Below are 15,491 nucleotides of genomic sequence, written 5' to 3'. Positions count from 1 at the left end.
CAGCGGGAATATTAGCTCTTGTCCCGCCTGAATGAGAATGGTGGATGGCGACCTGTTCATTTAATTCATTCTATAATAATTATGGATACCTTTTTCTATAAATATACGTGTAAATTTATTAGTACAAAGGAACTTTGTTGTGTTTCTGAACAAAATCAGAGACACTGACATGATCGGAGACTCTTTGCATTAAAAAGATTATAAAGACCAAGTCATTTTTAAGCTGTATAAATTTTTCTTTTGTATCTTTAACCCAATGTCCTTTTCCTTGTTGATTATTTATTGTATTGTATAAGGTTAGTGTTCTCTGAATTAAAAAGAGGGTAGAAAACGACCTATATTAATAATCTTTGATGATTTCTGTGAAACAGGAAGAGAATTGAGATGAACATCTCTTACCTCCACAGTCTCTGTGCAGACGTGCGCATACTTAAAATGTGGTTATGAATAATGTTTATAAAATAGTAAAATAGCAAAGACATTACAATATAGAAATTACAACGATATATTTTTGGATAAAATAGTTCAGCTAGGGTATGTTTAACTATCACATTTGGCGGTCATTGGCCTCTTGCTTATGAAATATCACCCCTCTATGTATCGTGAATGGTTCGTTCCATTGCTTCAGCGCTACTTTCAACGCACATGTTTGAATAATGTGGAAGTCTTCTCCTGACTAAACGTCCATAAATGTATTTATAAGAGAGGCATGTCATTTGATTAATTTTAGACAAGTTAAACAGAGACAAAGCAGAAAATTGTTTCTTATTTTCTTGCATCACCGCAGTTAAAAAAAAAAAACCAAACTGATTTTTTGCTTCGTCTCGGTTTAACTAACGTTAGTGTTAAATCGATCGAATGTCATGCGTTTATTGTTAGAAACACAGTGAATATACAGCTCACGTTCTGGAAAAATGTTTGTATTTCAAGAGTTGTTATTGTTGTTTATTATTATTATTATTATTATTATTAGAGAATTGTGTTTAACTCGAGCTGTAAATATTTACAGTAAATTGAGCTTTAAAGTAGCACATATGTCTTGCTATTTGGGTTGTCATTTCCATACTGAATTCCTGAAGGCCAGTTAACATTCCAACAGCGTCACCACGCAGCAGTTTATTTGCACCTGAACATTCTATTGCGATTATATCGTCATGTATAGACGGTTTCATCGGGCGCACGCGCCTGGACCTATGTTAACTTCCGGTCTGTTTATCAAATGGCTTAGTTGAATAAACATGAGCACGTAATGCACGTTTAAAAATCAAAACGAGGCGCGGGTGTTTTATATCACTGTATTTCTGAAGGACAACTTTAGAAAATGTTCGATGTCATTTTCATTTCATCTAGCAAATTATATGCCTGATAAAGCAGCGTTTGTGAGCTCAGCGCTGCTTTGTGTAACGTACAGCCCAACAGCCGTTTCCAGGGAAACCTCTAGTTCTCCTGCTTTAAAGCGCCTCCTGCTGGCAGAGAATGAATTTCCATTTTTAATAAATCCGTCCAAGTAGTTAATCGCTGCATCTCACGCCCGTTTCACACCGCAAGCGTGAGCGGCGCGTGAGCAGCGCGTATTTTTTTCGGCGCCCATGTTAACAAATGAGTGTATTCACACCGGCAGCAGGAGCAGCGCGTGAGCAGCGCTGCAGCTATGGTTTCGGCGCCGAGTCTATTTTTGCTGCGCCGCTCACGCTCAATTAAAGTGACAGCACACTTTTGATGGACAAAATAAATATGATCTCACACAAAACGTGCTAAAAATGCACAGAAATGACAGAATAAGCATGTCGTGTGTTTTAAGACGAATTGGAGTATGTCAGGAAAGAAAATGAACAATCAAAAATATGTATAGAAGATTTACCCATTTTAACTTTTTTCATTTTTAATCGCCATAAGAAAATTCTAACTTAAAGCATTTTATCAAACTCACAACGAACAATTAATCTTGCTCAGGATCGTAAATTACAATGGAGTAGGCTATATACAGTAGGCCTACATAAGAAATTCATTATTCATTCATTATTGACAGCTTCTATAAGAAATTGAGATTATGGGTAAAAGTATATATTATTAAAAAAATAAATAAAAATAAAAAAACAGTATAAACAGCACTTTCTATATTTGAGTATGACTGAAACATCATGACAGGAGCTGTTTTTGTTGTTTACCATTTACAAGCGAATCCCCAAGACTTCAAAACTTTCATAAACAAAAAAGTTTATAACTGACCAACTTCTAAAAACAAATTTATAGTTGTCTTTGTAAAGAAATATGTCGCTTTGGAGCCGCTGCTGTGACGCTGAACAAACGCTTCCAGTGTGAATACTCTGGTGAGTCTGCAGCTGCAGTGACGCTGTAGTTACGCTGACGCGCCGCTCACGCTTGCGGTGTGAAACGGGTCTGTCTGATTTACGCAGCAAACATATTTTGCTTGTTATCAAAACATAATCTACTCCTAGAGGGACTGTTGTTACTGATTGTATTTGGATGTCTACCGGAAGTTAAGTTAGGGCCATAAAAGCGCGCATGCGCAGTAACGTTTGTTTATGTTGTTGCCGTTGAAACCGTCTATACTGGAACCAGTGGTGTATAAAGTACCTGAAAGCCATACTTGAGTAAAAGTACAGATATCTTACCAGAAAATGACTTTGGTAGAAGTTGAAGTCACCGTTTAGAATATTACTTGAGTAAAAGTCTTAAAGCATGTGATATTTATTGTACTTAAGTACGAAAAGTATTTTTTTAAATCTTAAACATACTTAAGTATTGAAAGTAAAAGTACAAGTAAATGCAAAATGGAAAAGAAGCAAATAAATATTTATATAAAATGTTAATACACAGCTTGAGTAACATGATTGTGCTCAGTTTTAACTTTTTTTTTTTTTTTTTTCCATTTTGTACTTTTGGGTAAGAATAAGAAGCACTTCATCCGGTACTTAGTGTCTTTCATTCCAACATAAGAAAACATTTCCGAAATCTGCATCTGAAATAGCATGTAGATGTATTTACACAGTTTAATGTATCTTAGAGGGGACATGGATGCATTTAAACTGCAGTTACAGATGCATAAATAGGCCTAATGTTTTGCTTTTAACATAAAAATGTTGAATACTGATATTTGACATGGAAAAAAAAGTCAAAATGTGAAATTAAAACCGCCAGTAGGTGGCAGCATGTGACTGCTAATGAGTGAGTCATTGAGATTCAACTGATTCATTCAGAAACAAAGCATTTGACCGTGTTAATGAGTGAATCACTGAATCATTTATTCAACAGATTCGATCAAAAAGCTGATTCATTCAATGAACACCGTCCATGGCTCAGAGACGCAAAACAGTGCTGTGATCTTTGTTTGGAACTATTTTCTTTGGCAAAATTGAGCAAAAACAAGCAATAGGCTATTATGTCTAAAATGTAAGTCACATATTACTTTACTGATCTTGTATAAAATGATTAAATATGTTATGCTGATATCTTCAGGGAAAAAAAACGGTACTCTGTGTGAAATAGATTAACTATATTAAATTATATAAATAAAAAGCATACAGAAGCATTTTTGCCGCCTACAATTTAGGATGCCTGGATTTTTAATAAATCAACGTGCGTGCACTGTGTGTGATTTTGATGATATAGCCTACTTGATAATGTCAGATCGCACATCGTTACAACACTTACCATATTATCGCAGAAGATATACTCGCACACCGCAGACTCGACTTGGGTGGAAAATGAATCATCCGCGGTTGTGCGCGCACTTGTTTGCACAAAATGGGCAAAGGTGTATTTAGGAGTCTTAACTTGCAAGCGCCAGAACACTGAAAACCCAAATTCCATAATCTGCATGTTACATAGGAATACACGAGACAATTGTATTAAGGTGACTGATGTTACAGTTCAGCATGAATCTTGTCTGGAAAATCACTATCACTGATCCTAATCTCTTTATTTCTGTGCATGGCACTCTCCATCTACAGGCCAAGAGGAAGTGGAAGAAGAGTCACAAGACAGCAATTAAATCAAAGTTACCGATCAAGACTACTGCAATGCTCTGCTGACCATTCTTCAATCCAGCACAATTAGAAAAACGGAGATGATCCAGAACACAGCTGTGCATCTGATTTTCAATCAACCAAAAAGGACTCTGCTTCAGATTCATGGCTTTATTGGCCTAATAACCAGCATACAGACACCATATTCTTACGCAGCCTAACAGCAGCTCAAAAGCACTGCAAATTCACACTCATTTAAAATTGACCTATGAAATTTTTCTGTATTTTCTGTAAAATGAGAACCCCATTTATTTATACACTAATCAATATGTTGTTTATTTGGACAACATTGACACGAATGTTATGTGAATGTTGCAAGGGTCTGTTCAAGAGAGAATGACACATTGATTTTATCTCAGGTTTATTTAGGTTGAAATAAATTCAGCATTATAAACCTGTTTTCCCCAACATAATGTTCCCATTCAATTCATTTTAAAATGTATCTAACATTCAGCAATTCAGATTAAACATTTAAATAAATTTAATCCTCTTAAAAAAATTCTATTATTTCATTCCACAGTTTCATTATATTTCATAATTCTCTTTTTTTTTTTTGCACTTTCGATTTTTCTTACAAATCTTCACTTCAATAGAAGGTGTAAACTTGCAGAAACAAACAAAAACAGAAAAACTAACAAAAACAACCAAAAACAGTAATTGAGAGGCAACACTGGAAGTGTAGGGCAGCATTTTGCTCCGAGGTAATCGGTCTTCTCTCCTGTGGCTTGACTAATCGTTACCTTTTCAGGTTCTTCTGAGCCTGTTTGAGTAAAGTGTCGAAGTCTAGTGCATCAAATTTGCCTTTTGTAGGGTGTGGATCGTACTCCCGGTTTGAATCTGAAAGAGATCAAAAAGAGACTGTAGCATCTGGAGTCTTTAACAGAAATGTTTTCAAAGACCGTAAATTAGTGATGCACCAAAATTTCACCAACTGGAAATATGCGGCAGAAACTTCAACTATTGCCCTAAAGTTACAACATGTAAATGTCAGCAGTGTTGATGCACTTAACTATAACCAAAAATGATGCTAGAATAACAATGTGTAAAATCCCTCTCTCCCCCAACAAAACCATGACATGAGGGGTCACTCATAATTACGGTAAGTAATTATAAAACAAAAGGATATCATCAGCAAATATTGAACTGGTTTGAATGGCTTTACTGCAGAGCAAATACTGTTCGCAATGAAATATAAATGTCACTGTCATTTGATGGTTGATGTGGTGAATAAGCTGCCAGTGATAAAATATTGAATATAAAGTCATTGAAAAACGATAGTTTTGAGAATATGGTTGAGATTGCGAATATGGGCGTTCTGACGATGACAGCGATGGTAAAATCATCTGCTCAAATTGAACCCTTCTAAGTTTCAGAAGGTAACGAAATATGCTTTATTTTATTCTTCTGTAATTGTTCTTAAAATATGAGGGTTTTTTTGCTATTGCAGCAATTAGAGATGCATCCGTGCTGGATATATAGGTCCGGGTCACTAAAGACCCAAATATGTAATGAGGATTGGCGAAACATTCATGCATTTAAGGGTTAAATGGATTGAAAGAAAAAAAAGACATGATGCTAAACTCACCAAGATCAGCATAACTGGTCTTGCAGAACTGTCTCCTGCCTCCAAAGCACAGGTCAAATGGAAGCTCATTCTGCTCCCTCAGCTTGCTTCCATTTTCTATAGCGTCAAATGCATGGTTCGTGTCGTAGTATGTAACGAAGCCATAGTTGTCCCTGAAATAACAAAAGTGTTAGCAACATTCTTTTTGTGTAAACAATATACCAAATAAATACAATTGAAAAAAAGCCATACCCATTTTCTCTAAAGTGCACAGTGCACTCCTCAATCTTTCCGAAGAATGAGAAGCGTTCCTTCAGCTCTTTACGAGTCATGCTTCCACGAATTCGTCCAACATAAACTACTCTCCGCTCCTCCTACATAACATTTCAATTACGATGTTAGAAATCACCAAGGTGCTTTTGAGAAAAATCTAAAGACATCTTTCTTGATTAAAATACTCACAATTGCTTTCTCCTTGTATCTTTTTGAATCCTCATTGGAATTTTGTGAACACTGGTAACCAGATCTCTGATTAGGGCTAACAATAAAATTAAAACATATTAGGATTATTATAGTTAGCCAAAACATAACCATAAAAAAATTATTTGAAATAAGATACACAATAACTGAAATAAAATAATATAAAAGTAAACTTGATTTCAGCTAGTTGCCAACTAAAATAAACAAATGGAAAATAAAATAAAATTCAAAACATTAATAAAAACACTGAAACATGTGGCCACCTTCTATGACTTTTCCAACGCCTTTGTTCGATGTCAGAGGAGCGGGAGCTGGATCGAGAGCGGCTGCGGCTGCGGCTCCAGGATCCAGAGTGTGAACTTGAATATGAATACCGTCGCTGGCGGGGCGGGGAAAATGACCTTGAGCTGGATCGGGAACGAGACCGAGATGATGAACTGGATCTGCTGCTTGAGTCACGAGACCTGTATCTGTAAAATGTAAAAATACACATTTGGCAAAATCCTCTAGAATGATGTGCTTTCAACATTCCTTTCTAATTATTATAAATGTGTATAACCACATCAAAGCTGACCTTTTCCTAGGTGGTGAACATGACCTGGAGGAGGACTCTGAGCTGGATTCTGAGCTACTAGAGGATCGGCCTCTATATCTTCGCTTCGAGCGGCCTCTGTCCTGCTGGTACTGTCTGGAGGAACGCTCAGAGTAGTTCACAAATTTCTGCTGGTTGCATTTTGCTTCACCCAGTAAAGAGCTTTCAGAGTCAGGCCTGTTTGGAGAGGCGTCCGGAGTCTCCAAAGCAGAGCTATTTAATGTACACCTCCTATCTGCAGGTTGACTAAAGCTGAGATTTCTCTGGGTTCCCTCTGTAACTGAAGGAGTTGTTGTAGCTTTGATGCTGCTGCTCTGGGCTGGCTTGTTGGACGGCAGCTCAACGGTCTTGATAACAATGCTAGGCTGTTGTTTGACATTCCACCGATTGCCAACTTCATTTTGACAGGGTTCTTTTGGAGGGAGGCAGTAGTCGTGGTCAAGGGAGAAAGGCTGAGTCTGTCCAGTAGTAGTAGGGGTCTGAGGCTTGCTGCGCAGCTTATTTGAAGGTAGTGGTCTTGCCTCTATCTGAATGGCCTTGTTAGGAGTTGGCTTGAGGACCTCTGACTTCTTGGTTTTCCCCAGTAGAGAAACTGGTGCAATAGGCTTCCACATCTGGTGTGGGGGTGTGGCAGGAGGTGTAAGACCTATGGGAAGAGTAATTTGAATGGAGTTTACTTTTATTCAAAGAAATGATAAAGGCTTAAAACGCCAATTTTGATATACAGTGGCTTCAAAATTGATTTGCATTATATAATAAGTCAAACCATGTGCCATTTGTTTTAAACGAACAAGCTATGTGGGGATTTGGGGAGAGCAAGATTTTTTTCTTTTTCAAATAAATGCTGTTCTTTTGAACTATCTATTCTCCAAATAATCTTCAAAAGTAAAATGTATCATGGTTTCAACAAAAATATTAAGCAGCATGCCTGTGTTCAACATTTAAAAAAAAAAAAAAATTGTTTTTTGAGCACTAAATCAGCATATTAGAATGTTTACTGAAGGATCATGTGACACTGAAGACTGGAGTAATGGCTGCTGAAAATTCAGCTTTACCATCACAGGAATACTAAATTTGAAAATATATTAAAAGAAAAGTTATTACAAATTATAATAATATTTCATAACTTTTTGATTGAATGAATAAAAAAAAAAAAACAATTCATTAAAAGACTACACCATATAGAAAATCTTACAGACACCAAACTATTGAACAGTAGTGTATGTGTTTTGAGTACAACCCCCCCCAAAAATCATTTACCTTGTAGCTATGAAGAATACAATTTTATACATTTTGGCACAAAATATTAATTTATTTAAAAACAAACATACACACAATAAAAACACCTTACCTGCTGTGCTTCCCAGGTCATGGTTGCGGGTTTTCTCCACGGCCTTGGTCTCCACCTGCTCATAACTGAATTCAAAACAAAAATATAAATAAATACAATCTGCAATTGCAACAGTGTCAAAAGCACTGAATTACTATTGCTGTTAAAACATCGCTAAGACTAACACAAGCTATGCTTATGTTTGTCTCCATCCACCTTCACATTCTGAAGCCATGATGAGGGACTTCATTTGTTTCGGTAGGTCTTGGTTAAAAGTGGCCTATGGCCACACACACAAACATTGAGTTTGGTGCGAGAGCAGCACAAGGGCTGTAGGGTAACTCCATCACTTTGCCTCATGATACTCACCTGGAGTTTCCTACAGCAGCTGCTCTACCACAGACCTCCGGTACACTTTGCTCTTCTTTGGCTGAAAAGAAAAAGTAGGGTTGTGAATGACCAAATACAAGAGAGTAAGATGGGACAGACCCTTAAAATAACTGCATCTACCAGAACTCGGCCATAAGCAGCAGAATGTATTGTGAAACTCAACAAAAATGCACCGCATTTGCTCACTCAACAGCTGAGAAACAGCAGACTAAAGATAAATGCTTGCTTAATGGATACGTCAGTTTTACAAACCTGCATATCTACAGACAAAGACAGCCAACTGGTTTTAAAATGGTTTTGTTAACAGGGCAGAATTCCAGCAGTTCAATGAGCATGAGCACATAGCAGCTGTTTTCATTGAAGCCACGCCCTCTCTTAAAGGAACAGACCCTATTCTTCAGGTGTGGTGATACAAGCAAAACTGTCTATTATTAATAGCATAGCTGTGTATAAAGCACAGCTCATACAGACATCACTTCAATCAATTATCAGTTGGTCAGCATGGCGAATTCACGTGATCAACTTGAAAATTAGCAAATTCTGTGGGGAAAGTTATTTGCCCTCAAGTGACACTACTGATCCAGATCACACATTCCTATTGTAATGACCAAAAATATATTCAATCTGCATAACTTTAGTAATGATATAGGTTAGTATGATAAGGCAGCCTTACAATATCTCTCTATTCATAGCTTTATTACTATTATTATTTCATCATTACTATTACTAACATTATTATTATTATTATTACTACTATTTGTCCTTCTCCTGATTCCCCAACCACCCCCTGTCTCGGATGAATAAGTTTATTATCATTATTGCTGCTACTATTACTAGTATTTCTTATAACCTTCCTCATCCTCCATCCTCTAATTTTTGTTATTAATGCTATTATTACTATTATTATTGTTATCATTACTATTGTTTTTTTTTGTTTGTTTGTTTTTTTTTTTTTTTTACTATTGTCATGTCTGTTGTACTCTTTTATTTATATACTTCCACCCCCAACACCCAGTCACACTTACGCAAACACACCCACACACACACACACACACTCACACAAATCATGTTGGCTGTCATGTATGTTTTGTTGACCTTGGTTATTTTGTATTTGATTTGTTACCTGTAAATAGTATGTTTGTTTGCATAATAAAAAAAAAAAAAAAGTAATGATATAGGTTTATGTGACTTGTGCAATTGTTGTGAATACATATAAAACAATAACCTTTCAGGTTAAACACAGAATATCACTAGGAAAAGGAAGCAAACCTTTACCTCATTTGAACGGAACACTTATTACATCAAGATATGATGGTTTTGTGATAAGTTTAATCTAACCACTGAATCATGTTTAATTGTGAACTCTGTACTTGCAATCTGTGCTTGACCTGGCAACATGGACACAAATCCTTACATCCCAGGAATGCCAACTTTTTCCAAGCTCAAAATGTTAGCATGGCCTAGTTGCTTACAAATGAATGGCCTGCATTCTAAAGATGGTAGTATGGGTGTACATGTTCACTAAAAGGGCACTCGTTTCCAAAGAAAGCTCTGCCGTGCTCAGCATTAACATCCTTCACATAGTCAGCTTGACTTTAACAACCCTCATTGGTAAACAAATACTTTCAGAGTAAGAGCTCAGAGATAATATCACTTACATTGAGACTCCTCAAACTGCTCCAGGAGGCTTGTAAGATCAGCAGCTTCAATACCTAAAAGAAGAAGTTTATTATAAACCACTCCGCAGAAATGATTACCTAACAACATATGAACAAACACTCACCAATTTCACTTGTGAAAGACTCAATCAGCTCAACTGTGGTGTTCTTCGGTTTGGGGATCTCAGAGGAAGCCATCCTCATCTGCTCTGCCAGTTCAACAACTCTGGCCTGAACTTGAGCCGAGAAAAACGGCTGAGCAGCTATTGGTGCAACATGAGGCTGTGACCGTGAGGTCAGCTTTTTAGAATTATTTGGCAGTGTGTTTTTGGCTTGATCAGACACAGGGGCCAAAACAACCTGCTCGGTCTCTCTCTTTGCAGGCACAGCAGCACTAGGTATTTGAGGGCTAGAGTTTGAGCTCTGAACTTGTGTAGTGATCATCTGAGGCCTTGAGGGAGCTTGGGATGGAGCACCATTTGGGCTCCCATGTAAACATTCCTTATGACTCTGTGCACTGAGACCTTGAGGGTCTCCAGATGTAGTAGACACTGATAATGAAACAGTCCTTTCAGGGACAACTTCAGCCACATGTCTGATTGGGGAAGAGGTCTCGGTATGAATAGTGTTTTGTGGCACGCTTATGGGAGCAGGTGGTTTCTGGGGTGAGGGGTGAACTGACTGGGGTGAACTTTTAGATGTATCAGAAGGTGGAGGGGTTGGTTTAGAAGTTACAGGTTTCTTTGAGGAAGCCATCAGTGAAGCTGGTGGGGTGAGCAAAGCTTCAGGCGTTGGGGGAGCAGCGGGGCCTCTCGGGTGCCATGCGGGCATGATTTCAGGTGCAAGGTCTTTTTTAAGATGAGCATGCATGGTTTTACGTGGATCTCTGGGGTTGGGGTCTGGCAGGCAGGGTATTGGGGGAAGCTCCTTGGGTGGTTCAGGCAACTTGGGCCATTTAGTGCTGTAATCCTCCGGTTTGTCCACTGGATCTGGTTTCTTCTGCTGGCGAAGAAGACGGTATTGCTGTAAACTGAGAGGTTTGGGCTTCGTTTCATTACGCTGACAAACAGCAGGCTGTTCGCTAACAGGCTCTTCTTTTGAAGGTGGTTGTTCCTCCACAGACTTTTCAAGTGGTTTGTTCTCTGGCTGCGAGTCAGTGATCTTTGCTTCAGCTTGAGGGGTTGTGATATATAGGGTCGTCAACTCAGTAGGACGATCAAGTTTAGGGTTTTTAGGCTCTGCTGATGAGAGCACAGGTGAGAAAGTCACCTTTTTCTTTTGTTCTTCCGGGCGTTTCTTCTGTGGCTCTTCTTTAACACTTGAGCTTCTCAAAATTCTCTGTTCAACCAGAGGGGCTTTGAGAAGTTTCCTTTTCTTTTTCCCTTTACGTACCTTGATAACCTCTTTCTCCTCCTCCACGGGAGATACTTCAGAAGGAGGTGGGACTTTTTCAGCACTATCTTCAGGCTTTGGTTCTGGCTTGTCTACGTTTTTCTCTGGTACTCTTTGTTCACCTTCTGTGGAGTCTGTGTGAGAAAGAGGGATGCTGAGATCTGGGATTGCCAGGATGGGCTCTCCATGCTCTCCTTGATCAACCACTTCTAGCACAAGGCCCCTCTCAGGCAGAAGATGCTCTTGTCCCTCTTCTCCTTCCACACATAATGTCATGCAATAAGGGTGCATGTGTTTTACTAAATCACTGAGAGTGACGGGCATACTCTCTCCATCCTGCTCTAAGGACACAGGAAGGCACCAGTCAAATTCATCCAGTGATGACAAATCAATATTGGCTATGGGTGTCGAAAAACTAGCATCTCCATCTTCCTCTTCTCCTTCACTGTTCTGCTGGGACACTCTTTGCATTCGTGGGAGATTCTATAAAACAAAAACGTAACATGCTTTACATTATGCCAATAACGTTATGAATTGAAAGAAGTTTTGGTGGCTTATGCATGTGGGAACAACACATGGCAGCCATTTTCACAAACTTGTAATGAGAAGTGCTTATAAACTGGCTGTTGTAAACAAAAGCTTTATTTCCCCTTGCAGTTTTTCACCAAAATAAAAGATGGTTCAACACTTCAAAGTCAATAATTTAATTATATTTTGCAGTCATCTTAAAGTCAATGATTGTATTATACAGTAAAAATGTTTATATACTTAAAATATTTTCTTGAAAAAGTATCAAATATGTATTATTGTTGACTTTAATATCTCAAATTGTGTAGCCCCAGTTAAATCATGCTGCCATCTAAAACTAAATCTAATGATTACATTATATATTTTGCCGTTTTTCAAAAATTGATGAAGAAAGATTTAAGAACTTAAATACCTTCCCAGGAAATTGTCTTGTCTGAATCATTGACTCTGGAGGAGACCATGTGAGGAACTTTCTCAGCTAGAGTGGGAAAAAAAGAAAATTGATGTCTGAAAATTCTTTGAGATGTTCTACAATATAAAAAGAATAATCTATCCAATGCATTCCTGACATGCTTAGACAAGTGAAGACTCACTGGTGAATGTTCCTGACCCTTCTGCCCTGAGAACAGGTCTGAATCCGGCAGAGTGTCAAAAGGGGACAAGTTTTCATCATCAACATTGTCAAGTATTTCAGTGAGAGCTGTGAGCAGTGTTGCTTCACTTTCCTCATCAATATTACTTTTAACCTGAAACAGAGGATCCATTTTATAAATGCCATTGGTGAGTGAAATCAAAACAAGTGACATTCAACGAATGAAACATTACGCCAAAAGCAATTAACAAGAATGCAATGAATAAGTCTTCTGTTGACGGTCTATAAAAGGCTTTATTTACTTCTCCAGTGGGGCTGTCCTCAAAAATGGACAAAATAGAAGGATCAAGGCAGCCTTGTAAAGCCTCCAGAGCATCTCCATTGCTAAGGCCAGGATACTCCAGACAGCTGGCATTGAAGCTTTCCTGAAGCACCTCCACCTGCAAGAGAAGGAAAAACAGGTTAAAGTTGGCAGATTGTTTTTTTTTGTTGCATTTTAAGAATTGTCCGTTTTTATTTCATGTAGACTTTCAATGTTTGGTCTTGTTTGAGCCATCAGCAAACCAGACCAATCAGCAAAAACATTGAAACTTTAAACTGTAGACACCCATTTCCATTAGTTTACTGGACAGCCTTGCTGATGATAAACAAATTAAATATTGATATTTATAATTCAGATTAATGCTTTGAGAATTAAGTATGTGTCTAAAACCATAAAATCACTGCAAGGTGGCATATGCATTAGGTGAGGCTGTAAACAAGTTCATGTTCCCGAATTTAAAAAAAGGACATTGCACAACTGCAAACAATGCACTCTGTCTTTGAGGCTTGTAATTGCTGGCCTGTCCTGCAGCATCTGATGTTATGTTCAGCTTTGGTGTTACAGTTCACAACATCATTTATTAACAGAACTCAAGTGAAATCTTATTGATGCTAAATACGAAAAATACTAAATGCAAGTATATCCAGTTAATAAATGGGTTAATTTAAGTTACAACCACGTGTTGCGCACATCACGTCATCCTGCCGCAGTGCATTACTGGGCAAACCCAACACCGGCACAGTTCAAAACACGCCTTGCGACCACAAACCCTGCATTATATTTTCCTAAAAGCGATCAAAGATTAAAATCATCAGGCCAGATTGATTATAATAAACCACTTGCGTTTAAAAACCTAAACATGGGCTGAATGAAAGGCTGCTGTCAGTAAATACACACGGCCCAACACGACTGACCCACTCATACCTGCACCACGTGCTGGACAGTGAATCAAGGCTAACCAAAATGAACGACTGGGGCTAACTTTGTTATTCACAGTCACGACAACGCAAAATACGAAATTAAGAGACAATAAACGCAACCAAACAGAGCAGAAATAATTAAATTCTAGCATGAAAAATAATGTGTGACAGATCTGCCATTTTAACTTTATCAGGCTTAAATGTAACTTACTAAAACAATTTTTATTGCAGTTTCTGAGTGAAACGTTTAAGGTAAAATTTACGACCATGCATGAATTCAAATGCTGGTAGTTTCATTCTTAAAATGAGTGAACCACGTGGGAGTGAGTCACTGGAATGTGTAACAAACAACAATAAGAAAGCCATATCTGACCAATAAAATAATATCCGTATTAGGGAGTCACTAACAAATAATGTCAAAATGCATATGCATTAAATAAAAGCCTTCTTTAGATCGGACACATTTAAACAGCCAACCATTCCTGGTTACAGTTTACTCATCATCATATTAAAACCCAAAACAAAATGCAAAACTTTACTTTTATTTACTTATTTCTTTTTAAAAGAGAGAGAAATGACTATGTAGTTGAATCACTGGTCTCGAGTGATAGAGTAAGTTCATAAGAATGCAGAAGCATGGCAACATCAGCTAACAGCAGCAAACTTGTGCATTCATACCTTGACATGCAACTTCTGTATAGATACGCAAAAAATATAGCAACACTTGGAAAGTGATAAATGTCTCTTTTCCTACGACCATTTCTTAAATAAACTCACAGGTGGCAAGGAGAACTGGAAAAGCTATCTCACCATCACCATCCACGTGTCACAAAGTCCTGCACATCATCGCGTATTTGCCTCAAATATTTGACACAGTGACCAATGTCAACTATTTCATTCTGGCGCAGCACTATATAAGTATAAATATGTGCTGTTCTTACCTCGTCAAGATTCACCGGTGAGAACATTTGAGTATTACAGGCTTTTAACATCTCCTCGCCTGTTCCCCACCGCGCCGCCATCTTACAACTCAACTGTGTGGAAAAACGTGAATCAATGCAAGCGCAGCAGCCGGCTACAAGCCACGTGCTATTTGCGTTCCCGGCAACTGAACGTGCTTAGCCCCGCCCCCGTCATGCGTCATCGGCCCCAGCGTTCTCATTTCTTAAGGGGTAAGTAGTACAACTTTTTTCTTTTCTTCTTTGTTATTTATCATCTTGTATTATATAAACGTTTATTCAGAATAATGAAAATGGAGAAGTGTGGTTTGAATTAGTGTATTGTGTTATGTTTTATTCTGAACACAATGTTTACTCACTATATTGGGAAAATATGGGACCCTTTTGAACCATTATTTTTTTTTTTTTTACAACGTAAGATACCATCAATTTCAGATTTCTGAAACATAATGAAGAAACTCTTAAAACTAAATATGTATTGATACCGAAGTTAACGTGTGAACCACTGACAAATTGCTTTTGCGGGTTAAATAGCCTAGAGAAGAAATAGACATAAAAGATACATTAAAATATATGCAATATGTATAAAGAAGAAAAAATATAGAAGCATGCACAGACTTTTATTTTATAAATAAATAAATAAGCATTGCAGTAGAAAATACACTTTCTTAAAAAGTAACCTAATCTATAAATATTATATGGATACATAGATATA

At 37.7% G+C, this 15,491-nt stretch overlaps 1 protein-coding gene across 1 annotated transcript; it reads right to left on the bottom strand.

Annotated features, from left to right (window-relative positions):
- Positions 1–4,393: 4,393 nt before the first annotated feature.
- Positions 4,394–14,943, bottom strand: pprc1 (PPARG related coactivator 1). The gene is made up of 14 exons (XM_058794931.1): positions 14,759–14,943; positions 12,878–13,015; positions 12,577–12,729; positions 12,396–12,461; positions 10,189–11,938; positions 10,064–10,117; positions 8,385–8,445; positions 8,037–8,101; positions 6,668–7,331; positions 6,357–6,563; positions 6,076–6,151; positions 5,866–5,987; positions 5,635–5,786; positions 4,394–4,886 (listed from the first exon to the last, which is right to left on the bottom strand). Exons 1-14 carry the CDS (start codon positions 14,837–14,839, stop codon positions 4,786–4,788), a joined length of 3,690 nt encoding a protein of 1,229 aa, XP_058650914.1. The 5' UTR covers positions 14,840–14,943; the 3' UTR covers positions 4,394–4,785.
- Positions 14,944–15,491: the final 548 nt, after the last annotated feature.

This window comes from Onychostoma macrolepis, chromosome 13 (assembly GCF_012432095.1).
Source record: "Onychostoma macrolepis isolate SWU-2019 chromosome 13, ASM1243209v1, whole genome shotgun sequence".
Taxonomy (NCBI): Eukaryota; Metazoa; Chordata; class Actinopteri; order Cypriniformes; family Cyprinidae; genus Onychostoma; species Onychostoma macrolepis.
Note: the sequence above shows the minus strand (reverse complement) of the source record. Positions and strands in the feature narration are given on the sequence as shown.